Genomic DNA, 27,001 nt, shown 5'->3' on the forward strand with positions numbered 1-27,001 from the left:
TTACATCTTGATTATGTCTGTGCTCTTCTTTGTTAACCTAAGTAAATGAGGCTTATATGGCTGCTCTGACAGCATCAGCCATTAGCTCTTGAATTCTTTGAATAATTCCATTAAGTTTTTACACAGGATTAGAAGCTTCAGATTTTTCATTTGGTAAGTATTATGCAAGTAAGTGTGCAGATTTACAAGAAAACGAATCCTGTAGTTATGCCCGCACACTGATTTCTCTCCCCAGTGTGGGTTCTCTGGCTCAGCTGAGTTACGCTAGAACTGTAGCAGGAGCTCAGCCTTGCTAGATATCAGTCAACCCTAAAACATATATATACTGGACTGTATCACTCTTCCACTTCCTGGCAATACTTTATTAAAAAAAAAATTGCATTCTATTTAGATCTAAATGTTAATTCACAGAGCTACTTTGATGCTTCTGAGTGCTTTCAGTATTCCTTGCTTTGATACAAGTCAGGTGTGTTACACTGTCATGATACAGCAATGCTTCTGAAGCTTTGTGGCAGAAATTGTCTGAACTGGGATGGAGGGAGAGGGTTGTTTATAGCGTAGACATTATCAATTTCTTGTTTTACAGTAGTGTTTCAGTCATGAATCAAATCCTTGCTCTACTGTGTGTTGTACAATAATGTTGTATACTATGATCACATAAGAAAAGTTGTCCTTGCTCCAAAGACTGTATAGCCTAGTCTCTTAGATTATATGATTTAAAAAAAAATCAACTTCTTTTACTTCTGAATTCACATGTCTTTTGAATGCCATGTGAAATTTATTAAGGACACAGATCCCATTGTTCACTAGATTTTAAATAGGCTTTGTTTCTGGGCTTTGACAGTGTCCTCCCTAGTGTGTGACCATTTGGTTTGTATTTTAAGGATTTGCAGAAATTTTTCACTAAAAGAAGCAAAACAAATGATGGTATAATTGCTGATTCCTCCATAATACCTAAGACAAATTTTGGAGCTCTCTTAGCACATCCACATGATGTGACTGTGCTTTTTTTATCTTACTTCTAGATGAGACAGACAAATTTACTAAAGCAAAAATGGGATTTTAATATGTTGCTGACTCAACTTGATAACATTTTTGTTTCTGATTTATACTAATTGGGATTTGCTTTTTTTTTTTTTTTTTTTTTTTCCCTACATGTAATTGTCAGGAGGAGGAGTTGTTTGCTTTTAATACAACCTTTCTGGGGAAATTACTATTTTTAAAAATCTAGTCTTGTTTGGTTTTCATGCATTGAGAGGACTTTATCAAAGATCATAAAGGAAAAAATTTTCAAGACACGAACTGTTATTTGTACATTATGTAATATATTAGTATATTTCAGAGAATAATAGAGGGAATTTTGTATAAAACTGTAGTTTAAAATTTAATGTTATTGTAAGAGAATGTTTGGTCTAATTGTTGATGCACAAAAGCAGGTTGAATGAAGCCTGGAAACACAGATGTGGTGGTTAATCCCTTTTGGGATGGAAAGGAAGGAAAAAGGTAGCTTTGTAGCTCTATCTAAGAGACTGGCTTCTCTATAAATAAGTAAATATATAGTAGTGCATAGAAAGTAACTTTGAGGCTTGACAGATTTTATAGTTTATGCAAAAAATAAATATTAGCTTTCAACTTTCTTTAATATGTATATCCCCTACATTTTTTCCTTTGAGAGTGCAGACCCCTATGTAGTGAATTTAAGCCTGCAGACAATTTGCTTCCTAAGTTACCTTTTTATGATCTCAGAAATAGTCTGTGGACCTCTAATTTACCTGAAAGATGGGCAATAACCACAAATATATTTTTTACTCTTCTATTCCAATGTATTGTTACTTTAAAACATGATAGTAGGCATATCTGTAAGAGTCTAAGCCTGTTAAAGCATGAAGTCTATTCTTCTTCTTTTAAATGAAAAGAGAAAAAAAAAATTTTTGTACAGAACCTTGCCTTGTGGATACATAATTTTCAGGGGCTTCTTGGTGCTAATAAAATACAGATGAGGCTAACATTAATTCAATGGGTTTTGTGGTTTTCCTTTATTTACCTTTTTCCAAGATTAGAAACAATTGAAAACAGAACTTACTTTTTGTAAGCTCCTTAAAAGGACTTCTTTTTTGTGTGAAAGGGAATTACGGAGAAAGTAGCTGGTGAAGACATAGAAATGTCTTGCCTGGTTTGAGTTCTTAGGCAATTTACTCTTCCTGTTGACAGTCTGATAAGAACAGTTATATATGCTAGCACTTCCGTGGTGGGCCTGCATCAACTTCAAATGAAGAGTGGATGAATTGCACCTCTTTCACTGCACTTTTTGATAGCCTCAGTGTAATTTTATACTATAATTCTGTATGCTGTGGACATGGCTGTCACATTAAAAAAGAGGTATTTGCGTGGCTCTAGTTATTAGAGTACCAGGACACTTTATATCTTTTTTTAATGCATTTCTCATGACAGTACCCATACTCCATTTCCCATACAGAGAAGACTAGGTGCAAAGAGATTATTTACCATGCAAGGACTCTGTTGTAGGGAACTTACCTGAAATGTTCCAGCTTCAGTTTCCATATCATTCATCCTCCCTCGTGTTTCTTACTATAGTGAGATATAAAGTCCCTCCTTTTCCATAGCTATATTTAAGCATACTAAAACTCAGTTGTCTTCTACTGTCTATTCTAAGTCAAAAGAAAATTTAGTGTTTATCACACAGACTAGAATTTTAAGGAAGAGTATCTAATCTAAAATACTCTAAATTGTAAAATCAGAGTGTTTGTTTACACAACATTATATTCTCATTCCTTTACAAGACACTTCATAAATTAGCTGTTGTGCCTATATTTGTTAAGCTCCTTAATTGTTAAGCTCGTTGATTAGTATTCAAAGCCTGAAGGTTTGCTAAAAGGAAAAATTGGACTCGGAAGTGGAATAAGAGGAAAATCTTTTGAAAGAATTGCATTATGTATTTTGGCTTTGTGATTTGTGAGTAATGTTTGTGAGAACTGTATTAATAGATATGTGACAATTTTTATTTGGTAATCCTCATCATAAGGCATGTTCCTCCATTGTATTTCATAGTTGGAAACTGAGAATTCTTTCCATCTTGGTAGTTAAAATAACTAGCCTTGTACTAATTACTGAAGCTGTACTGTAGTCTCCCTGTTCAGATTAGCCATGACTGTTGTGATCTGGGGGGGGGGGGGTGGAGAAAGTTATTTTTAAGAAGACTGTGTGAAAAAGGCAAATTATAGTTTAAAAAGGAATGATAACTTATGTGTCAGAAATGGCATTTCTAAAGTTAAACTTCACATCTGTTAGCAGAAATATTTGCTCTTTGAGTGACTTCTTGTATTAATTTGGTATGGAAAACTTTTGTCTAGTGTTGGGAACAGTATTTTCTAATTTTGCGAGGAATTTTATTAATTCTTCTCCAAAACATAACGGAAACATACATTTAACATTTTCTGTAAAGCGAGGTACTCAAGGCAGTTGTAAAATGAGAATTCTCAAAAATATAAAACCTGGAAATCTGTATGAAATTTTGAAAAAATATCTTGTGCGTATTTTGAAAATTGTAACAGAATAATTTTAAAATAGGCAATTGAAATGTCTTCAGAAAAGCTTCACTGTAATGTTTCAACATCATGGAAATGTTGTTTTTATTACCTCATTTCTTAATTCCTGTGATCTGTTTCTCTCGCTATTTTTCCTGTCTCCCCCTCATCTGTCTCAAACAAGACACATTTTAACTGGTTAGCAAAGGTCAATCAGATTTTACCTGCTCTCATCTCAGGAATGTGAAGTTCTGAAATGCTGCCTGAAAAATATTGTCAAGATAGAAGAGTGAGAGCATGTTAACACATCATTCAGGGAAAAGCTGAAACGTGAATTCAATAGATGCTAAGTCTCTAACCATGTAGCATAGGAGATAATGTTTCATTACTCTGCGGGTCATAGTCGATTCCTTTCTAAATAATTTTTCATTGAAGTAACTCATTTTGCAGAAACCTTTTGCTTTAGTATATCAGATACTCAAAACATTCTGTGAAATACGTGATTGACTTAACCCCCCTGCCCCCTCCATCCCCCTGCACTGCTTTTCATAGTATCTGGAGCTGAGCCTTTGCAAACCAAAGACTACCTGGAATGTGTGCTTTTTGTCCCTCCCCATTTTCTGCAGTCTCTGAAAAATAAAAGATTATGGGTTGAGGAGAGACCAACAAGATAAGAATAAATGAATTTCTGGTTTTATTACTTTCTCACTCTTTTGATTTTTGTTTTGTTTTGTTTTCTTGTGGGGGGTTTCTCTTTTTCTTTCTTTCTTTTTTTTTTTTTGGTCCTCCTTTCATAATTCCACTTTCCAGTTGAACTTTATCAGCTCCATCAAACTCATTGAGTTCCTGAATGTTCAGTTAGTTCTGCTCCATGACTCAAAAAGCCTGTGCAAGAGTGTCAGCTTTCGCAGCTCTTTAAAACGTGGGGCTTGGGGAATGAGTTGAATTGTGGCATCGACTTAGGGAGAGGATTCATGCCATGCTCTGATGTGGAGTAACTGGGGTAGAAGGAGACAAAAGCTATCCGAGTGGAATTTTGTTCTTCAGCTGTTCCAGTTAGGAGGACATGGACTATTTAAGCTCTTAATTCTGAGTACTTTGGTCACAGTACTAGACTCTTGGCATACTTTCTATTCTGTAAATATCTGATGTAACAGTAACCTCCTGACTCTTGTAGGATGTTTCTACATACTGTTATTTGGACTTGCTTATGAGATTCTGGCCAATACAAACATGTTACTGACAAAGATTTAATACTATTGCATTAGTTTTTCTGTCAAAATGAACCTTGCCATCAGAGCTATAAGGCTGGTGGGGTATTGACAGCTGTCTAGCATCTGATTATAATGGCTTTCTGATGATGATGTTGCAATTGACTCGGCAAAGATCTGGAATATACAGTAGTATCTGTGAAGCAATGCAAAGAAAGCTCCTAAAAACTATAATCTTCTGTTGTGAGGATGTTGGTATCAACTGTAAGGGCACCTATTAATTTAGTTTGGCCACTAAATATATGCTGCCCCCATGAAACGCTACATGCAGTCGATTGTTAAGATACTCATATTAGGTGATGTCTATTTTGAGCAGGCTGGTCCCAATTATCTTGCAGTGAGGTTGAAAAAAAGCAGTGGGTTTTGCTTAGATTCTTTACCCTTCGTTTCCTTTCAGTGAAGGTATGTTTCCTGCTAGGATTTGATCTTTGGTTTCTCTTGCTGAGAAGTTTGGGGCTGGGGAGAAGGGAGAAAGTCTACATAAATACCAGGTTTGTCCTTTTTTGGGCTTGACGTCTGGGGTTAGAGGGCGGAAATGCCTGCATATGTGGTGCTTGCTCCTTCTGCCACTTACTTACCAAGATTGATTTGGGATTGCAGGTGTCCTAAGTCTAGGCTGGTTTGTCTAATTTAAGATATGGTTTAGAGTATAAGCTCTTTCAAGTAAGACTGGAGTATGCTTTCCACAAAGAGGATTAAATGTTAATTCTGACACAGAGGTATCCTCATATTTCTTATGTTATTCCAAAGTTTATTTTTTTATGAGGACAGGTTTTGGATGATGAAATGCTTTGTTGGCCTATGGCAAGGAAATAGTGAACCTACCAAAAAAATCCCAAAACCTAGAATAGCAACTATTTAATGGTAGGATTTGGGAAACAGTTTTATGAATGTTTTAAAACTCCTGTCCAGAAGAATTTCATGAATTCAGTGTTTTATAAACAGGACTTTTTTTTCCCCTATATCATAAATAGAAATCACTGCAAAACAGTAGGACTATGTTGTCTTCCAGTGATGCAAAACATAGTCTTTATGCCAGCTTACATAGATTGTTTTTTTGATGAAAGTGTTTTTTCCAGCTAATAATGAAGGTAATAAAATCTCAGCTTTCCCATAGAACTAGGTCGAGCAAATGTATTTCAATCAATGGATCTGTTGTGAAGTGTTTGATTGAAGAGTCTGTCTGTATTAAAAAGTGCCTACTTGAAAAGTCACCTATAAACTTGGAATAGTTCCCCTTATTTTTTCAAATGATGCCAAATAGGTATATGATATGTGTGGAGTAATCAGTATGTAAAGAACTGCATTCTACCTTGCTTTTTTTTTTCTTTTTCTGTCACTATTTAATATTATTCTTGTATGGATACATATTATCACAACTTACCATTTTTTCCTCTTTATAGGTCCTGCTGGGGACTTGCATCTGGCCTCAATGTGAAATTAAGGTAGAAAAACACATCTACATATGTGTTTGCTATTAGGATTTAGTTTATTCACTGGTCATGCCTGAAGAGTGATGTTCGTCTCTAGACGGCTAACTGCCAGGAAATATAAATGATTGTCCTAGAAGTCAAGCCTCCCTCCTATTTACTGGAGTGAAAATCACCTCCAGATATCGACGGAATATCAACTACAGAAAATGCTTCACGTTATAAGGATGCCAACCACCTAGATTCATGCGCCCTATCTGTACAGTTGTTGTGGATGGTTTGCCATCTGAAAGCTCCTCAAGCTCTTATCCAGGCCCTGTATCTGTTTCTGAAATGTCTCTGCTACATGCTTTGGGCCCAGTGCAGACCTGGCTGGGACAAGAGCTAGAGAAGTGTGGCATTGATGCCATGATTTATACTCGGTATGTCCTCAGTCTTCTGCTGCATGATAGCTATGACTACGACCTGCAGGAACAGGTATTTACATATTTTAGATGTTGTCCAGTGAAAATGAGTTCTTGTGTATTGCTTATGCTTTGTGTATTATAGACAGGTACAGCTCAGATAGTGTGTGTGTGTGCGTGTGTGTGTGTGCGTGGGGGGGGGGGTTGTCTTTCATTGTCGGGGTGAAAGGGGGATATAAACCACAATGAGAGCAAATTTGATTGGTAAACTAAGGTTGATGTAGTTAGTCTGTTGTATAAGCAATTATATTAAATAAAATGTTAGCATTGCTACATTTTGATATCAGATTTGTTAACACGGGTGCCATGTATCATAATGTGATACAGTACTGATAGTTTTAAAACAAATTTAATTTTTAAACATTAGTAAACTAATGTAATCCTTTTAAGCTGTGTGTCAAACTAGACTAGTTTACAGTAGTTTATTACTTTTCCAGATGGATTTCATCTTGTGCTGTCTTCAGTAAAGAATAAGAACATATTCCTTTTTAGTATTTGGGTATTTAAAATACATTATTGCACATATATTATCGATCTCTTTTTAAAAGAATGTTAATGCTGAATCCTGATAAAAGGCATGAATGAGTTATGGAACAGTGAGTTGTTGTACATGGTTGTAATTCACAGAAGCAAGGGAAGGAAAAGTGAGGCCATATAATATAGGCACAACTCTATTACTGTTTCCATGTCTCTTTATTGCTAAAGATTTTGTATGGCCCTCGAACATTTTCTTCGCTGCTAATTTCACCTTTAAATTTCTTTGTTGTTTAATCTCTCTGCATTGTCAAACTATCGCAAAATACTGTTAATAGTGGAGTATTTTTGGATATAGGACTCAGGGAATATAGGACTCTGGTATTTCCAAGGAAGGGTGAGGATACTGTTGGTCATAGACTTCATCTTATGAGGTAGCTATTAATGTACACTAGAAGAAGGAAGGAAAGCAAAAATTTATATATAATGGCTTAGTTATTAGCTCTTTTTTGTTGTTCTTGTTATAGTGATACTTTGTGTATTGCGACCTAACTAGATCAGAACTTTTTTTTGGTAGTTTACCTTTTTAAAAATACAGCAAGAGCAGGGCAGGGTGTTGTGGAACAGATGTAAACACAGCTGAAGCAGAAGAAAACTTCGTGTGCCAGATGCTGCAGTCTGTGAACTCTTAGGTACCCTTAATGTGCATAAAAGCTTTCGTGCTTCCAATATACAAAAGTAACTTTTGTGCAAAAGTTTCTGACAGCAGTTGAAGTGGCCAGGACAACCTCATGACCAACTTTAAACAAAAAACAAACAAACAAACAAAAAAACCCCGAAAGCCAGGAAAACTGTAAACAGTCTTTAGAATACACCTTAACAGTGAATTTATTTAGGTCTTGGTTAGACGTCAACAGCTGTATTTTAGAAGGGGGCTAGAATAAAGTTCCAAAATCTACTTAATGTGGGGAAAGGGCAGAGAAGACAAAACCAAGTGAAACCACACCAGAATTTGAGGAGTTTTAAAGATAGCTCTGTGGCCTTGGGGAAAAATGAAGATTTGTTTCCTCTCCATCCATTTTAGAGTATAATCATAACTGTAAAGTCACTACTGTGGTCGTTTAAAATGACCAAAGTGCCAAAGTGAGTTTTCTTATTATCACGCTTTGCAAGAAGCAGGGTAACTATATTACAAAAAACTCAGTTTATTTCTCATTTTGATACCTTAACTGGGTGCTTTATGAGTTGATAGAGTTTAAAGGAACGTGTTCTTTTTCCAAGTTGATTATCTGAACGTAATGATCCAAAGACAGTATACCCCATGCTGACAGGATAACAAAAACCTGTGTTGCTGAGTGGGTACTGCAATACAAAAATACAGGGTGTCTTTTGAATGACATCTAGATTTGAAGAAGTTGAAAGTTTATCTTTTGCACCTCATCCAATATGATCCCTGCCTGAAAAATATCTTTATGATGTTTCCTCTCTCAAATAACTGTTTTCTAAGTTTTGAGATCTAGTATTAATTTGGTTTTGGAATGATATTCTGTAATAACGATTGGATGCATATATTGTGAAAATATTTTGCTATCTAATTCCTTTCTCAAATAGCTTAGTCTTAAAAACTGCAAATGTAAATTTCTCATGCGGAGAATTGGGGAAATCTTAAAACACTCATGCTTGATCTTTATTTTTTGTGTTTTACTTATCTACTGGTTTGTTGTGTGAACTAGACCAAAACTCATTTTAAAACGTGAGGTAAATTAAGTCATTCAGAAACATTAGAATCTGTATTCTGAAGCGTATGTTTACATTTAAACAGTTTTAATCAAATTTTGAAGATGGGTACAACATTAAGACAAATGGGAGAAATATCAACATTGTTTACTAATAGACTTCAAGGAAGAGTGGAGCTATTAAATATCTAAAAGAGCTAGCAATATGTTAGGAATAAAGTGTTGAGAGAAGCTGAGCTCCTTTAATTCCCCTGGAATAGTTAGACCTTGGCACCTCAGAAATTATTTTTCCTGTGTGATTCCTTTGATTCTTGAGGAAATGCAACAAAATTTCCAAGGAAAGAAATGTTCTGAATATTTGGTTTGTTTTAATGATGTCTCTTTGCTTTTAGAACTCTGTTTCTGTGCGGAGTGACTACCCATCACTTCATTCCCCAAAACGTAGCAATGACTTTTGTTTTGAACAGGGTAAAAGGGAATGTATGGTCTCTAACAACCAGAACTGGAACTGCAAATATGAGCAGTCCCTTCCAATGCTTTTTTGGGGGGTGAGTAGGGGCGAACTATTTAGAATCTTCACCTTAAGGATAGTTGTATAAAATATTTTAATTAGAAAAGTCTTAAGCTAAAGTTATGATCATTAAGATCTTTCCACCTCAGAATGTTGATGACATCATTAGCACTGCTTTAATTGCTTCAGGGAGCCTCCTTCCGTGCTTTCTTTATGGTGTTCTGGTGTCATCAACTGTAGCAGGAAATGCAACTCTGATGTCTGGGACTGAGGTTCTGGCAGGTAGGTAAAGAAAGACTTAAACCAAAATGAACGAAAAACCTCCCAAACCATACCAGACCACTATATAAGATATCAGTGTTGTGTTATCAGTCGCTTCTGTTTGCTTTTAAAATAGTTATTTCAAAAGGCTAGGAGTTCCTAATTGACCGGTCTTCAGGTTTTAGTCTTGAGAATAAGCAGGGTTTTCCATTTTGTTCTGTTAATAAAATATGATATGTGGATTCTGTTCATGATTCTGCTGCAGCCGTCTATGATTTTGTCACATTGCTTTTCCTCCATTTCTCCTCTTACTCATTTCTTCCAATACTGTCCTGCCCTGTATGGTGAGGTAGTTTGATATGTGGCTAGAAAATAAGATGTATTTAAGGATTTGGTGTGTGGGTGTTTGTTTTTAATGATCACTGTTAAATCCATGACATGCCCATATAGAGTGGCTTCTATTAGGTATCACTACATCTATGCAGGTTAAATATTGCAGGATAATAGCTCCATTTAAGTCATGAGTTTTCGGAGAGTTGCTATCAGTTTTTTCCAAGTGCAGGGGTGTGGTGAGAGGCTCTGTACAAAAAACAAAATTAGGTGAAGGTAAAACAGTAAATATACTACAACCAGATTTTACTGGAAGGTTTGTCACTTTTATTCTGACTCATTGGCTTGAAATGAAATATTGTCAAGTGTCTATAAGACTATTGGGAGGATTAAAAGATAAGCAAGTATGTTTTGCCTAACTGTGTTTCAAAGGCCAGGTAGTGTGGGAATCTTTTATGTTGAATGGCATTGTGGTTCCAAGATATTCCGAACTACTGTGGTTACACATGAGTATATCAAGAATTACATTAACACTTTCTAAATATAGACACCCTAAAAGTTAAGGAAAACTTATATTAACTTACATTAAGATACTTATTAAGATATTAACTTATATTATATTATTTTTCTTTCCTTTGGAATAGAGGATAAATTGTGGAGAGAAAGGATAAATTAAGGAAAAATAACGTGAAATTACTGAGAGATCTTTAACTTTTGGAGATCAACAGAAATGCTGTTGGAGGAGGGCTGAAATTTCTGAAGCAGCCTTTTGGCTTCAGATCAGGCTGACTTTCAGTTAGAATGTCTTACTCTTAGTGTTTCCTAATGTTAAACCACCTAGGTGTTTTTAAGAATTTTAACTTCATTATGCTATTTAAATGCTAATTAAAAGTATATTTATAGGTAGATACATGTCTTCTCCAATCAGTTTGTGATGCTGTAAATATTGCATTAAAATAGCATGCTTTGTGTGAAAAATCATTTCACTAATCTTTATTTATGCAATATTAAAATCTGTGTTCTGTGATATATCTTTTATGTATAATTTGTAAGCAAAGCTGTTTCCAGATATAACAGGTTCATGGTTTTTGCCTGCAGAATGCTCTCCCTTCTGAAGGGGTGGAGCCTTTGTTAAAAACAAAACCCGAGCACAGACCACCTGAGAGGTGAGGGCTTCATTGGTCATGCGGCATGAAGGGGTAAATGCCTATGCTGAATATGTTTTTCATATTGTGTTTCTTACGTTGATTTTAATCTACTTCTTTTAACTCGTTTATTTAGGAAATTGACATTTTTTCTGACCGTCAAAAGCAGAAACCCTAAAAAAAAGTTTATAAAAAGATAATGCTTTCCTAACTCACAGAATTAAGTAGCACTATAGTAGCACCACAAACTATACTCCTACGTGACTGGCATGAAATTAACTTTTGATTTTGAAGTTTATAGAGGAATTTTATTCTTGAAAAACAACTATTTCTGGACTGATTTGAAATAGTTTACTAGATTATTGCTATTTAGCTGAATAACAGCTGTACTCTCTGATTGTGGATTTTATTCTTGCTTTTTTGTTGTTATACATATATAAATATATATTTAAAGTCCAAAATGTGTGTTTAAAATTTTTTTTTAATTTATTTATTCATTTTATTTTATTTTATTTTATTTTATTTTTTTTTTAAGAAAAAGGGAAGAATAGGGTGGTGGAAAGGGGAACTGCGTGGCCAAGCCCTCAGCCTGCATGTGATGATAAATTAGAAGTCCTTATTCTGTGGTCTTATAAAGGCCTCTGGCTCATCATTCTGAACTCGGATGGGGTATCGTTGCCAGCTATTCTGCGTTTGGCTAGCATATGCTGGTGACATGAGACACTTCTTGCTGACGACACTTGTGATGCCCCACTAGGTTCCAAGATCCAGTCGAATGTGGGGCATTTGTTCTCCCTGCCATCATACGTTAACCCAGTAGGGGGACCTGATGTCTAGATTTTTATTCCAGTAATGGATATTTAGTTGTTGTTATTATTATTTTGGGGGGGATTTTAGGGGGAGGGGTTGTGTTTTGTTTTGTTTGCTGTGAAGTGAAAATTTCACTCATAACATGAAGGTGTGAGGAGAAATGAGGACTTTATCCTTTCTACTAAACTAAGCCTATATTAAATGTTAATCTGCTTGGTATGCCAGTTTAACAAAAGATGACAATGCAGGTTCTAGTATAGGCACAACTGCTCTTTTATCATCCCTGAGAAATAACTATAGGTCATTCAGAATCTATTTTGTTAATGAATTAAAATATGCAGAACGTAGTTTGGTTATAGTATGGTAATGCTGCATGGCTGTTGTAGGCAAGTGTTACAAACTTCCCACTTCACCAGTGATATGTTAATTTCTTGGATGCAAAACACTTTCAGTTTACTCTGTGATACTGTTTATTAAACTGTGTAGCATTAACTTTTTAATTCTCTGCCCATAGCTTTTTAACCACTATCCTAAAATTTCCATAACTTGAATTTCACATGCTTAGTATGTGAAGAGAAGAATACTTAAGTAGGAAATCAAACTGTAAGACCAAGACTTCCTCCTGTGTGTTTTTATATGATTAGTTTGAAGTCTTCAGAGTATTCAAGTGTGTATATGTTTGCAGGACTGGGACCAAAAAGGCTCGCTCTTGTACATAAACATGTAAACAAACTGAAGAAAGACAGCAGATTTATCATACTTAGCAAACAGTCATATATCCTCAAAGTTAATATGCCCATAAAGGTTGTTAATTAGTGGAGAATAATTTCACTTTTTTAAAAGCTCAGATAAGTTAAGAAGTTCTTACAGGAAAACGTAGCTATACTTTTTTTTTTTTTTTTTCCCCTTGTTCAAGGGTGACCAGCTGGGGACGATATAACATAAATATGACAACATTGTCATATTTAATCTTTGGGAAATAAGTCTTTTACATATAATTAACTTGGTGAGAAAGATTTGGGGGATGTGGATACCCCTTCAACACATAATTAAGCAGTGTAAGACAACTGAAGTATTTTTACTCTAAATACACATGCCTCAGAAAACTCCCAGTTATTCTCTTTGAACTGCTATGTGTGCAGCAGGGTAGGACCTCTTGTTTTCAGTCTTAGAGTAGTCTTATAATTCCCCTAGCTCAAGGGACTTTGTCCTGTGAAGGCCCCTGTAGATCAATTTGTGAAGAACTGCTGTACCAGTAGTTGTTTTGCAGGTCCCGAAATTGTTTCAGTTGGATTTCTTTGAGATTGCTCTCAGTACTAGAGCTTCCAGCAGAAGTTTCTGTAACAGTACTGATCAATGGAGCTAAAATTTTTACTGGTGCAGTGCCTTTAAGGGACTTAGCTTTTTGATTCCTTTTTAGTTGATGCTTGTTTTGTTAATTGTGGGATGATTGCTGTCTGTTCTGTATTTTTTGTCTTGGTGACTGCAACATATGGGGTGGAGCTGGTTTATCATGGTCTATGCAATTGTCATCTTTATTTTGTTTCAGGGACAGGAATTGCAATTGCAGGGATTGGAGCTCAGCAGTGGGCTGTCAGGCTTATTGTCTTTGTGCAAACTGTACAGGTTTCAGAGTAATGTGCTTCAGCTGATATGTTAGTGCAGAAGAATCCTGGAAGGCATTGTTCTCAAGAAATGTGGTTATCAACCTGATTTTTCTTTGAAACTCTTCTGGCTGTTTCTCACACTGGTGGGTGAGATCATATTGAAATGATGCTTTTGCTAACATTACTGTTCCATTATGTGAAATGTTGCCCATCTCAGAACATCAAGCTTACTTAAGCTCCATGGTACCTATCTTACGCACTGTCCTATTGCAGTAGGCGCATTCATGTAATGTGATTAGAATGTTTTCATTAGCTTCTGCTCCAAGTAATCAAAGCTATCTTCGGAACAGGTACTATGTTACCTCTTCCTGGCTTACACAATATCTAAGCATTAGATACTGCTGAGAATCTCTTGAAAACGTGTAAAAAGAATAATAGAATCACTTTTGTTGTTATATTAGTTATCACTACTGATGTATTCTCACAAAAGTTTCTATCGTGCAAAACAGAGGTGCTAGTGCAAGTGCCAGGCTGGTTAGCCCTCCAAAGGGTCAGGATTTATTAGCAGCCCCCTCTGTGCTGATGTAATTACACTGATTCTGATTCTGGGGCCAGCCTAGATACCTTCCTTAGTGTTTCTTGTACTGCACGCCATTGCATGGTGGTACATGCAGCACGTATCTGCAAGCATAGGGGTATGCCGCCTGTATTCTCCGAAATCAGATGATTGTCTGCGGTGATTGCCCTGCAACTTTGTTCCTAAGTCCAAGAGAGCAACCATGAGACACTGTAAAATAACTTCCCCAGTCACAACATATCTCCGTCAGACCTCTGCACTATGTAGTGACAGTCCCTGTTGAATTCTTGGCTGTCTTTTCTGCCTTCTAGGTAAGACATGCAAGTAAAATGATCTCCTTATCATTGCTACATTTTCTTCTTCTCTGTATTAATTTTAATGGGAGAACTCTATAGGCAGCCTGCTCAACAAACATAGGATTTCAACAGATGCAGCATTTGCATGTTCTCTCGCTCTTGGGAGTGGGTGTGATCAAATTTCTTTTGCTTGGTTTCAGCCTAGAGTAACTCCTAATTAGTGAACAACACATAGGCTGCCCTTTCAAGTTAGCAGGATTGTAGGCAAGAGTTTATAATTGACAGAAACTCAAATTATAGTATTTCATACCCAGACTGTTTTTGGGGGGTGGGCAGCTGTTGGGGTTTTTTTGTTTTTTTTTTTTGATAGGTAAAGTTCTTCCCTGCCTGCAAATTGGGGAATCATCAGTCCTGAATGCCTTGAGGGCCTTAAAGTCCTAGCAGTACCCAGTGTCATCTGATAAACAGTAATATCAGCTGTTCTATTACAATCCAACTGAGTAGGATAGTAATATTCCACTTGCTCTGGTAACAGCAATCAGGAGGGGGATTACTGTAGTGACTAGATGCTTTAATATACCAAGAGCTTATAACATGGTTCTCTGACGTTTCACAAAAAGGCATTTTTTTCTCCCTTAAGAACTGGATTTTGAATAACTATTTAACAATTAAGAATATTATTTCAGTCTTCTTCATTCTGTGGCCAGCATGACTTCTGACATGGTGAAAACTTGTGGTGTTGCCTCTCTGAGAGTATACTTATCTACTATTTTTCTGCGGGACCTTTTCTTGCATGTCTTTTAGAGTGTATAAACTGAGCTTGTGTCACAGTTTTCAAGCATGTCCTGGGAATTGTCTTGTGTATGTAGGATCTTACTATCTCTCTCTCAGACTGAGTCAACCTGTCAGGAATATCTGAGCCAATCCTGGCCCATTAGACCTTTCCGTTTCATTCTAATTAGATGCAATGTGTCTTAAACCTTACACAAAAGCCATTATTAAATCTGTGTGGCTCTAAGCAATCTATGAAAGTTCTTCCTGAATCTTAGTCTAGTGGAAGCACTTTTTTCAGAGAAGATCACTTTAGCTATCTATGTAGTCTGCTTCTTGAATAAACTTCAAGGTAAAATACATCTGGGGTCTGTTGCAGTCTTTCCTTGATCTCTGAGATCCTTCTAGAGGTAGTGAGGAGCTATTACATTTTGGACCTCATTTATGGCTATTTTTTTCCATTGCCTGCCTATCTAAACATCTCAGAGTTTATTTTTGCTGTTCTTCGAATGCGTTTTTTGGAAAAGTTTTCCTGCAGTGCACAATGGTTCATAGCTGTCTACTGAAATCTTGGATATAGTTAAATATAGTGCTTTAAAAACTGTTGTTGCCAGAAGAGCCCAGGACTGCTGGACTACCTAGCTTGTCATTATGTCAGATTACGTAGCCTAGGGTCTTTGTCTTCATGCATTTACTACAAGCTCAGATAGCTGTTACTGCCTTAAAATGGATTGATGATTGAAGCTTCATGGACTTCATGTTGATATTCAGGAATTATTTTGGGTGTGTTTGTGGAGTGAGTATGTGAGTGTCTTTGAAGAAAGCTACTGACTTGAGTTTAGAGTATTCCATCTCATAGGCAGAGTAAATATTTGCAAATTCTGTAGATCTTTTATTGAAATATTTTAGGATTTGGGATGTCTTATACAATTGTTGACTTAGATACAGCAGTTATTTTGGGTGACCTCTCTTTCTTTTCCTCTTTTTATTCTTGTTTCTAAGGAAGTAAGGCTTACACATTCAGTCTGTCCATATGTGCATTCATTCTTTTTTTTCTCTTTGTCCTATCCAATGATTTGTTGATCTATTTTAATTCCATTTGAAAGTCTTTAAAAATTTTAAAGGAAGTTTTGTCCCACAGCTTAGTATAGGAGAGTCCAGAGTAATGCACAAGTCTGGGACCAGCAGACAAAGCTTAATCATTATATATTCCATTTGGCAGGAACTGGCCAGCCATTCAGTAGACATACACCTTCAAACTATCCATGGCAAAAATATTATTGATTCTTTGACAAATGTCTGTTTCTCTTAAATAACTATGCATGATTTCTTCTCCCTTCTTGGGAGACGTCTCTTAATCTGCTAACTAGTTAAGAATTATAAGAAGAAAAAGTTGTTTCCGTATGTTACTCAGTCTTGCAGGACTCTGCTTGCATACCTTAAAAGCCTTGGGAATTCTTTTTCACATTAGAAGTTAGATGACCTTGTCTGGCTGTCTGAGTAACTTATTTTAAGTGTATTTTTTGAGTTGGAATCTTGAAAGGAGAGACTGTGTGTGTGTATTTATTTTGTATTTGAGAAGTTATGACATTGAATGCTTCTTATTTTTTGTGTGAACTTGTTACTGTGATTGCTTGTTGAAGCAGCATGTTTTGGCTGGCTAGCAATAACCTTTAGGGAATGAAGCATAACAGGTCAGGAATATACTTGAATCACACACAGTTTGTGCTGAAGTTAAAATGCTCAAAAAATAGGAGCTCTTCAAAATGTTCTCTGATTCAGAATTTTTTTTAACCTAAGGATTTTCTTTTCCCTTCTAAGAGAATTGAAAGTCTTGCCCTAAAATGTGCCATGAACAATTCAAAATAGGAATCTTGACTGAATAGATAATTGTGGCTACTCAAGTCATTACCTGAAAATTTGATAAACTTTATATTTGTTCATCATCTTACTGTATACCTAATTCAACAATAGTGCATTTTTTGGAGAGAGAATCTCAGGGAATCAGTTTTTCTGAAATTATTTTTAAAAAACATTAAAATTTCTTAAACATGTTTTTTGTTGATTTGATTTCCCTATTGGAGGAATATGTTGATCAGATTATTAAATCAGATTACTTTCCTGTGTGTTCTGCTGATGAGGCAAAATTTTAGCTTGTTGCATTTATCCAAGTAGAAAATGGGTCCATGAGCCCTTTAGTATTTTTGCATCACTGAGATTGAATCCAGCTTTTATAAAATACAGTAGCTCCACCAAGATTCCTGGGATAAATTTTTGTTCATTTTAAATCTCTGAGTTTTCTATTATGTAGACTATGAGCTTCAAAACAATTTTCTTCTCAGTCATGCTTATCACAAGGTGTTATGTTTGCTCCCTTCCTGAGAGTAGATATTTCTCTTAGTCTCCAAAACAAATGAGCAGGAAGAGAATCCCTGCCCGAGCTGCTTTGGTCTTGCTTCCCCAAATTCTTGGCATTGTGGGGAGATGGGGGGGATTGCTGCTTCTGCATAATTGACTCGGAGAACCAATTTAGAAATACGTTTCTAAAATTTGCGTCTGTGTATTAATTCAGGACTGAATTAAGTATTTCAAATACTGTTGGGTTTGTTTGTTTGTTTTAAGGTGGTATTAACATAAAGAATGTAGATACTTCACCAAAATTTCTTTGGCCATGTTTATAAGTTCTTCTCTAATTATTTTCATAACAAAATTGTTCACTTTCAGTATCTTTGCAAATTAAAAATATGTATTCTGAAATTATCTAGTTACTTGGTAGGTGGGTAAAGTAGGCCTCTGAAGAATGGATAATTAACCACCAGTTTAGATATTCAAAGCTGATTTTTTTTCCAATATTCAGATTGCCTCTGCTTCCTGTTGATACTTATTTAATATTGGATGGCTACCCTTCAAAATTTAAGTAATATTTTTTAAGGAGTAGACCTACTAACGGTTGTCTTTCCACTGAAAAACTGCAAGAGATTAGTTATAGACATTTGAAAATACTGGATTATCTTTTTATCACTTTAGTCATAATAAAAGCAGAACACTGTTCGGTTTCTATTTCACTTGCATCTCAAGTTCTAAAACCTCAGTCTTTATCGGGTATGTGAATTGTCTGGTTCTTAGTCATTTTACTGTAATATCTTTTTTAATTGATTCAGAATAGTTTGATTCATTACAGCAGAAGAGTTATATTAAGGATTTTTTTTTATTGCTTTGTAGTATTTTATGGGTGTGGTGTTTGAATTGTGTGCAGAAAATGCAAGTTCCTTGCTAAGTTTTGGCTACATGTACTGATAAATATTGTAATTAACTATCCCACATAAAATTTTGAAGTTTAAAATCCCCAAGTAGTAACATGTAGTGTTTGCTGATTTTGTAGAATGTGAAGCTAAGAATTAGTGAGCTTGTCCAGAAAAAGAAAAAATGAAAACTCAAGTTTTCAACAGTGGCAGTCCTATGAAAATTAAAATGGTAGTGTGAAGCCATGGCAGTCAGATGTAATTGAAAACTGTATGTTCAGAAACAAACTTGCTATGTATTTTCTGAAGTGGTAGAAAGGAGGTGAGGATTCTCCAGGAGCTCTGTCCTCAGTCACTGCATCTTACAAGATGAGCCCTGCTGTTCCCAAAACGGACAAAGAAGGTGCTTACTTGGATAGGAAGGACAGGATGGTGATGGACAGATAAAAACAGTTCAGTGTTGGATATTTGAAAGAATGTTGTTGAGTCTCCTTCCCCCATTAAAAAGTGAGTATTTTTATTGCAAAGATTAAATATTTAAAAATTAGAACATGCCAAAGTTAACAGACAAGTGTCAGTGCCAGGTATCCTTTTATTTATTTCTATTTTTTATTATGTGTATGGGTACTACGGCTGTGCTTACAGATTACTAGTGTGTACAGCTGGTGAAACTACCCTTGCAGAGGTTAGCAAGCTTTGTTGGCGTAGATACAACAGAAATACTTTAATATATAGCATTTTGGTAATGTTTTCATACTATAAATGTTGCTTTACTCAACTTCCCCCTAAAAACGGACTAAATAAAACAACCTAGTGCACACTTGCTGGTGTGCCTGGATTTTCATTTAAAGTAGCCTGCTGCAAGTGGGTATTTCATTCTGTTTTCTTTGTAATTGTGCCTGCATGTGGAGGAATGGGAGAGGCCTTGGAAGCTGGGGGGACTTGGAAGTTATAGTACTGAATCAGTAAAATTTATGTTGCGTCTTGCATGCAAAGCAGAGATTCAGTCTCTTCATTGTGTATGAAGAAATATATAGACTAAATTTTTGGGAAAAAAATATATAAAATTATAAAAAAGTATATGTGTGTATAGTTTATTAAACCTATTTTCTGATAACTTTTTCTGACTTTATTATTTTGTAAGTATCTTTATTAGTGTTTTTAGTAACAGAACAGCAGACTATTTAGATTTCTTGTTTTAAATGACCTGTTGAAATCTTGCACATAAACAAGAAGAAAGAGAGACTGGTAACTTTGACTTAATTTTTTTTTTTTTTCAGCAAATTGCTCCACTCTTTCTTGAAGGATCAGTCATGTAAAAACAAAACAAAAAAAACCCATCAATGGCAGCCATTTAAAGTGATTTTTCCAATATGATTTCCACCACAGTCCCTCACCCCCCCTTTTTTTTTAACTTTCATTCTATTTTCTGATTATACACTGGCAACTAGTTTTGCTAACAACTTGATTTTACTTCATTTTGAAACCATAGGCAATTGGCAGCTGCTTGAATGAGGGTAGACTTTAGCATTGATTTTATTAGGAGCTGTAACAGATGATAGGAATATTGAAAGGCATCAGGTTTTTGTGAATCTCTCTGGAGGAAATGATTTAGACCAGCATACATTAAAAGAAGTTAAAGATGATTTTCCTGGGAGTCAAAATACTCATTTGATCAGATGAACACAGGAAATCATATGTATGTGTGAGTGGACGGTGAAGAATAAGCAAGTCTCAGTGTATTTCAGGAAAGAGAGGAGTATTTAACAGACTGTGGGAAAATGAATAGGGGAGGAAAAATGGAAAAATAATGGAAAAATACTATCTATCTATCTATATATACACACATACACACACACACACACACACACACACACACACATATATGTATGTATGTATAAAATATATATATATTGGGGGGGCGGGTTTTTTTTCTGTGTTTGTGGTTTTGGGTGTTTGTTTTTGCCAGTATGATTTGGCTTCTCCAGTATGGTATAAAACACTCAGTATATGCTGCATAGAGCAATGTTACATGGTAAATTTTGAGAAGTGTAAACATGTAATATGATGTAAACCAAATGCTACATATCTTCTGATGATTATATATAATATAATAACATTCTCTTTTGATTTTTGTTGTTCTTAATTAAATGTTCCTACATATATGGGAATTCTCCTTCCCCAGAAGTGTCTAACTTGTTTTAAAAAATTAGTTTAGGTCCACTGGAAGGTAAGCCCTACTGTTTCTAGTCATAGTGGCATTCACTGTGAAAGAGTTGAAGAGTTTGGGATCTAACGTTACATTTTCTTCTTTGACCTATTTAGCTTTTTCTTATGTTTGATCCTAACTCTTTGAGCTTCTTGCATTTATCATTATTATTTCAGAGTTCAGTGAAATTTTCCAATATATGTTGCATAAGTTACAGTAACATATTCAACCATAAGTTGACCATAAAATGATCTTGAGGGGTATGTCTTGCAACTGGAGAATACTGCATTCAAGTGTGAGTAGCCTCCATGTCATATGAAAAGTACGTGCACTTTTCTGAAAAGTAAGTGCAACAGTTTTTTTGTAACCATTGGTTTTAATCAAACTAATTTTTAATTTGGCAAATAGCGATTTTTAGGAGATTGGATGGTGTCACTCTTATTTTAACAGTATCTTGGTTCGTAGTCCCATTCTGTTATATTACTGAGATATTCATGTGCTTTAATATTAATGTAATTTTCTTTCTTTGATTTCAGGAGAATGACATCTTCCTGGGCTGGGAAAAGGGAGCTTACAAAAAATGGGGAAAGAGTAAGAAAAAGTGCTCTGATCTAACACTAGAGGAAATGAAAAAACAGGCTGCTGTCCAGTGTCTTCGCTCTGCTTCTGATGAAGTAAGTTTGGATTATTTAATAGATTCTTAAGAACTTATGCTGTTCTTTTTGTGTTAGATATATTTAGCTTGTGATGCTTAATCTTTTAATCTGTACCTTCTTAAAATGCAAGTTCCCCAAGAGTTCTCTGAAAGTTCTTTATTTCTTCTTTAGGAAATTATGAAACCTGTGTATGGCGGCAGGATTTCACAGATTCTGTACTATGTAGTGTAATGCTTTCTTCCTACAAGCCTTCACCTAGTCCTGTCAAGGACAGCTGCAATACACCAGTTTCTGTTGAAATTACCCCAAAGCTTTGCATAAGGATATTTATTAAAATACTAAATTGACTTTATGTTGAAGTGGGCATGAGCAGCAAAGAATGGAATATTTGGGCAGAAAGCCATCATGTTTTGTGCATGCTGGATGTGTAATCCAGAATTGCTAAATAAAATGCGGTGTACTGTAGTAAACATTCATTTTCGAGATTACATCATTAAGTGGGAGCTGAGCTAATGCACGCTGATTGGAGAGAGGGAGGAGAGGTGAAAGCAACAGGTTGAAGGAGGATACCAGAAGCAGTAGCTAGCATGTAGCTCTATCTTAAAAAATATATATATATATATATATATATATATATAAATATATATATATATATATAGCCTATCTTTTAGTTTACAGAAAGAAAGGTAAGGCCACTGATGTACAAATACTTTGATCTATCACTACTGCAAGAAGAAACTCTCCCTGCCTCCGCAGCCTGGTTGCCTGTTCTTGCTCCATAGAACTTCCTGGTCACCGTTTGTGCTTGCACAAGCAGTTGTGTGGTTGTGCGGTGATGAACTGGATTGGGAAACCGAATCAGTTTCCTGAAAATTAACCTGGCTGGGGTGGAGGAAGTGTTAAACCAGAGAAGTTTCCTAGTCAGATTTGTAGCACAGACACATGTGCCAGCTAGAGTAGGGAAGGCATGTGGCCAAGAATAATGAAGGAAGTGGGATTGATATTTATATTTATATTTATATATATTTTTTTCCCATCCTGTCCCCAATCCCCCTCTTCAGCAGCACCAAAGCCATCTTATGCTGGCTTATTGTTTATGAAGCTACTAGAGCATTAGTTCAGTTACTAAAGTGTTTATTGACTAATTGGGAAGTGGCGTAAACTCCCATTTTCCCATTATTTATGATCCTGGCAAAGTGTAATTTTGTTGGCAAATTGCTCTGCTCTCATATAGTAATAGAGCACTGATATCGGCACTCTGACTACTCTTCGAGTTAATGCAGATATGAAGAAATAGTTGCAAGAAATAATCCCTTTCTGAGGTATAATGTCTTTTGTTGCTCATAAAATGAATATAAAAAAAAGCAGTCTCGTACATAGACCACAGGAATAGTGGCGATCTATTTTTGGCTTTAGAAATAACTTTCTTGATGCATCTTCACATAACTGAAAATCAAGGAAGCATCACTTAGAGCTAAATTTATATCAAACAGAGAAAAACAGTTGAAAGGGAAAAGGGAGAAGATGAATTTATTAGTACTTCCAAGACTGACTCCACTTGAAAGTTTGTATAATCTAAAAGTAGAGTAAGGAAGGGAAAAGGCACCTTTAAGTGGAGTTTTGAAAGAATGAAAAGATGTGTGATCTGGAAGTTTGAATAAGTAAGTTCCTCCTTTGACACCTGCAACCTCATCAAACTTTACTGTTCAACAACCTCTTGTATTATTTTGGGACTTTTTTAACTCCTGTATTGTGTGTTCAGACAGTTAAGCTGGCACATTTATCTCTAAGGGAATTGTAGGTTACAGAGTTTTTTTTCTATTTTCAAATAGAAAACCTTTAAACCTGGTCTTTATCTGCTTTTAAGTTGTTTCTTAAAGCTGGTTTGTAGATAATATACATTGTATAAAAGAGAGAAATTAATTTTATACCCTGGAGTTGAATGGAGGGGGACTGCTTCAATATTAGTGATTTTTTTAAAGTAACTTGGAGGTACCTTTTTTCTGTTTTTCAAACAGATTTACTTTGTTAGCTGGTTTCTGTATTAAATTTGTGTGCTAATCTGACAGGAATAATCAGTAGTTCTCATACTCTGAAACATAACGTTGTAATGCTATTTTTGCTGAGGCATTCAAGCTGCTCCATGCAATGTTCGTAATTTCACTCTACAAGAAGATAAAAATACTCTGGTAACAGTAGCCAAATTTGATGATTAGTGGTGTGTGAGTGAGGAGTGTTTATATAAACTGTTAAAATACAAATAGACTTCTTTTCAGTGCCACTTGAAATTCTTTAACTGATTTTTGAATCATATGAAAATGTTTACCTGTAGAGATGCTTTATTAAGATTGATTTTTTTTTTTCAAAACAAAAGGAAAAAATCTGTGATAGGAAGAGTTTGGATGTGTTTGTTAGGATCTGCATAAATATGATAACTAACAACTTTCAAAGTTCTGTCCTAGATTAGGCTAGGCTTGGTATCATCAGGCAGGTAACATGTTAAAATTGCCATTTATTGCATATTGCATTTATGGCAAATGTATACACACGCACACAAAATAAAAATGAGTAAGCATTGTTTTATTGGTCTTTTATTTAATGTTTGAAATATTTTGAAAACTTGCTTTTTGTGGATTTTCATTTTCATAGAATTAATTCTGGGGAATGCTTTGTTTGATAGTTTGAATTCTACTAGTAATAAAACTAATTTTGTGTCCTTTAATAAAAAAGACTAGTATTGTAAAATACTAGTGTGAGACAGAAACCCAATATTCTACTTATTATTTTATGGTGCAGGAAACAAACATTTGACCTCAAAAAGCTGATAGTTTGGTGTTTATTTCTAAAACTCTTCCTAAGTTACAGAATATGACAAGTCCAGGGAGGCTGAAGTCTTCCGACCACTCTGCATCGCTGTATCTTGCTGTGGCTAAGCATGTTGCAAATGTAGTGTTTTCGTGAGAGGAGGGCTGATTTTGACAGATGCTGTCTGGTGAATGTGTGCCTAAGAATGCAAACCGTTTACATAAGCATGTTCTGAGAACAGTATTATATGTGTGACAAACATTTTGATGTCTCAAGTTGTCCATATTCATATGAGTATTTGACTGCAGATGCTCATGATACAGTTGGAAATAGAGAAAATCCAAATACATTGCAACTTACCAGAAAAAGGAGACAATGATGGTGAGAAGAACTTTAAGACAAGTACTTACATGTAATATTCGATTGCTGTTATTCATAGTGCAGCTCTAAAGTTTATCTTTTCAAATACTTGAATGGAATATAAATAGTTGTTCAGAGATGTGCTGAAGAACTGTTCAAATTAAGCCCATAATTATTGACCTTGAGTAGAGATCTTATCTAATATTTATTATCCTGCTGAAATGTAAAAGACATCTGAAAATTTTGGTTTGCAATTAAATGACAAAGTAGGGTTATTCATTTTAGTGAAATGTTGGGGAAAGAAAGCTGTTTAGGAGTGGGAAGTGTTCCTGTAAATGTCCTCTGAGGAAAATAAAGAATTTTATCAAAGTACTGCCTCAAATTTTAAGTAAAAATAGCTGGTTTTGTCATTATTGAATTACTTTTTGTGTACCTGTTTGGTACACCAGAATTTTAGAAGTCCAGTTAGTTCATGTACAGTTTGAGATGCTTTTTCTTTCTTACGACCCCTAATTCTGAAAGTCTGTAAATTATTTTGGATTGGAATAATGAAACTTATCAGTAACAGGACAGAAGGCAATATTGTTGAGACTCAGAAGCTCAACATAAGAAGTAAGAATGAAGAAATTGATCTATGTTTGATTTTTTTGCAAGGTGGATGCTGTCTGAGCAGGACTGAATTATAGGTTACTGGTTGAAACTGATACATTTAAGACTTTTAGTTCAATCAGGATCCATGTATGTACATTTCCTACCAATAATATTGAAATTTGTTGTGATGTCTGCCCATTGGTCATAAAATCCAAACTTCACTAGGGAATATTTTGTTTGTTAACTTATATTTTAGCTAGTTTTCTGCTAAGGGTTTCTTTGGTCAACGGAGTGAGCAGGTTTGCAGTTGTGCGGGTGCAGTTCCTGCACTGCGTGCTCAGTGAAGGCTTGGAGTACTGCATGTGACATTCCACCCCAAGATGGTGCTAGAGTTTCAGTTACAGCAATCCGAGTATCTTTATTCTGCTAAACTTTATGAGGACGCTTTAAGAATGAGCAAAGGAGACTGCTTCATATGTGTCTTATTTGCTGCACCGATGAAACCTAATCTATCAGACTCTTTCCTCTTCTCCCAGTAGGTGGCCACTTTACTTAAGCTGTTCCATTGCACATATTAGGAGATTGTGCTAGCGTCTGACCAATGTTGCTGATCACTCAAGGCTGTTCCTAATGTTCAGGCAATGTGGCCCCTGGTTATTCTGAAATAACCAGGTTCTCAAAATTTGCTAACTGCCCCATGGAACAGTCTGTAAGTTGTTAAAGTAAGAATTAGTCTTGGTTGATAGGAGATGGTGAAGTTTGAAAGAGCACTGCTCTATTATATTTGACAAATGCAAATAGTGTCTTTACTTCGTAGCAGTAATTTGTTTGAAACGTGGTCAGGTGCACGCATGCTGTCAGTTGGCGCGTTGGCTTTTGCTAGCTTTGAGTTATGAGGGAGGAATATGACCATCCTGCCATCTGTATTCTCATGTGGGAGCACTCAGAGGCGCAAGTGTGGCCCTAGTGAACAGTGTTGTTTAAGAATTTCAAATGGTAGTATCATTCTCAAATATATCTTGCTTTCAGAGTATGAATTTGAGATGTGACTAAAATATCGTTCTGTTAAAAATGTCTTAGCATTTATCATCTTTCCGTTATGGTCTCGGTGCAGAACCATCAAACTTTCCATTAAGTTATTACAGTTTTGCCCATGAAGCTGATTTGAAGCACTAAGCTCATAATCAGGCCAGATTAGTTACGATTGCATGACGTGAGGAGGCCTGAACATGTTCTTACTGATGGACTGTTTTGTCCAACTATGACAGTCTCCAAGGATTTTTATCTCTGTGTGCCGCTTGGACCAAGGCACTATTGCATAATCTCACTTGCACCGTTAAATAACGGTATGAGAGCGGTGGCACAAGGGCTTGGGGAACCCTTAGCACAGGAACCTTGTTTCTTCTCTAGCCTAGCTTCTTTTGTAGGATGCTGGATTCTTTAAAATTCTTCTTCTTCTTCTTTTTTTTTTTTAATTGAACACCTAAGTCTTTTCTTTGCTAATCCATTTCTGCTGTTCTCTGCTTCTCTGATGTAAGGCAATATTAATTAGGTAATACACTTTGACTGCTAACCTGTGCCAGTGAACTGTACCCATGAATCAGCTAGTAAACATCAGATGGTTTAAGTGATTTGACTTACACATCTTCATGTAACTAGAAGTGACATGAACAAGAGATTTTGGTGGTGGGGGGGGGAAGTGCCCAATAATCTTTTGATCTTTTTTAAAAGAAATGAAAGATGTAGTCGAAAAGCCCTGTGAAGAAGGAGACCCAGTGCTCAGACGAACACTGTTAATGTAAAGATAAAAGACAGTATAAGAATGAAGCAAGTCTTTAAAAGCTGTCTTAACAAATCAGAAAAATGAAATGCTGAGCTTACAATTCAAAAGTCCAAAATAATTAAAGCAA

General features: G+C 35.6%; 1 protein-coding gene across 11 annotated transcripts in view; it reads left to right on the forward strand.

Annotated features, from left to right (window-relative positions):
- KIAA0232 (KIAA0232 ortholog) overlaps window positions 1–27,001 on the forward strand; it is a 68,805-nt gene that overhangs the window by 9,860 nt on the left and 31,944 nt on the right. For 7 of the 11 annotated variants that reach the window (XR_010884467.1, XR_010884468.1, XM_067298253.1 and 4 more), the window contains exons 2-3: window positions 6,220–6,723; window positions 21,216–21,353. Coding sequence is in view for 9 of the 11 variants with exons in the window: in XM_067298253.1 (XP_067154354.1) it covers window positions 6,493–6,723; window positions 21,216–21,353 (369 nt within the window). In the remaining 2 variants the exon portion in view is untranslated. Of the gene's footprint in view, window positions 1–6,219; window positions 6,724–11,004; window positions 11,222–18,779; window positions 18,978–21,215; window positions 21,354–27,001 lie in introns of those variants that run through there. The other 4 variants (XM_067298256.1, XM_067298255.1, XM_067298254.1 and 1 more) reach the window with 4 other exon arrangements.

Source organism: Apteryx mantelli, chromosome 5 (assembly GCF_036417845.1).
Source record: "Apteryx mantelli isolate bAptMan1 chromosome 5, bAptMan1.hap1, whole genome shotgun sequence".
Taxonomy (NCBI): domain Eukaryota; kingdom Metazoa; phylum Chordata; class Aves; order Apterygiformes; family Apterygidae; genus Apteryx; species Apteryx mantelli.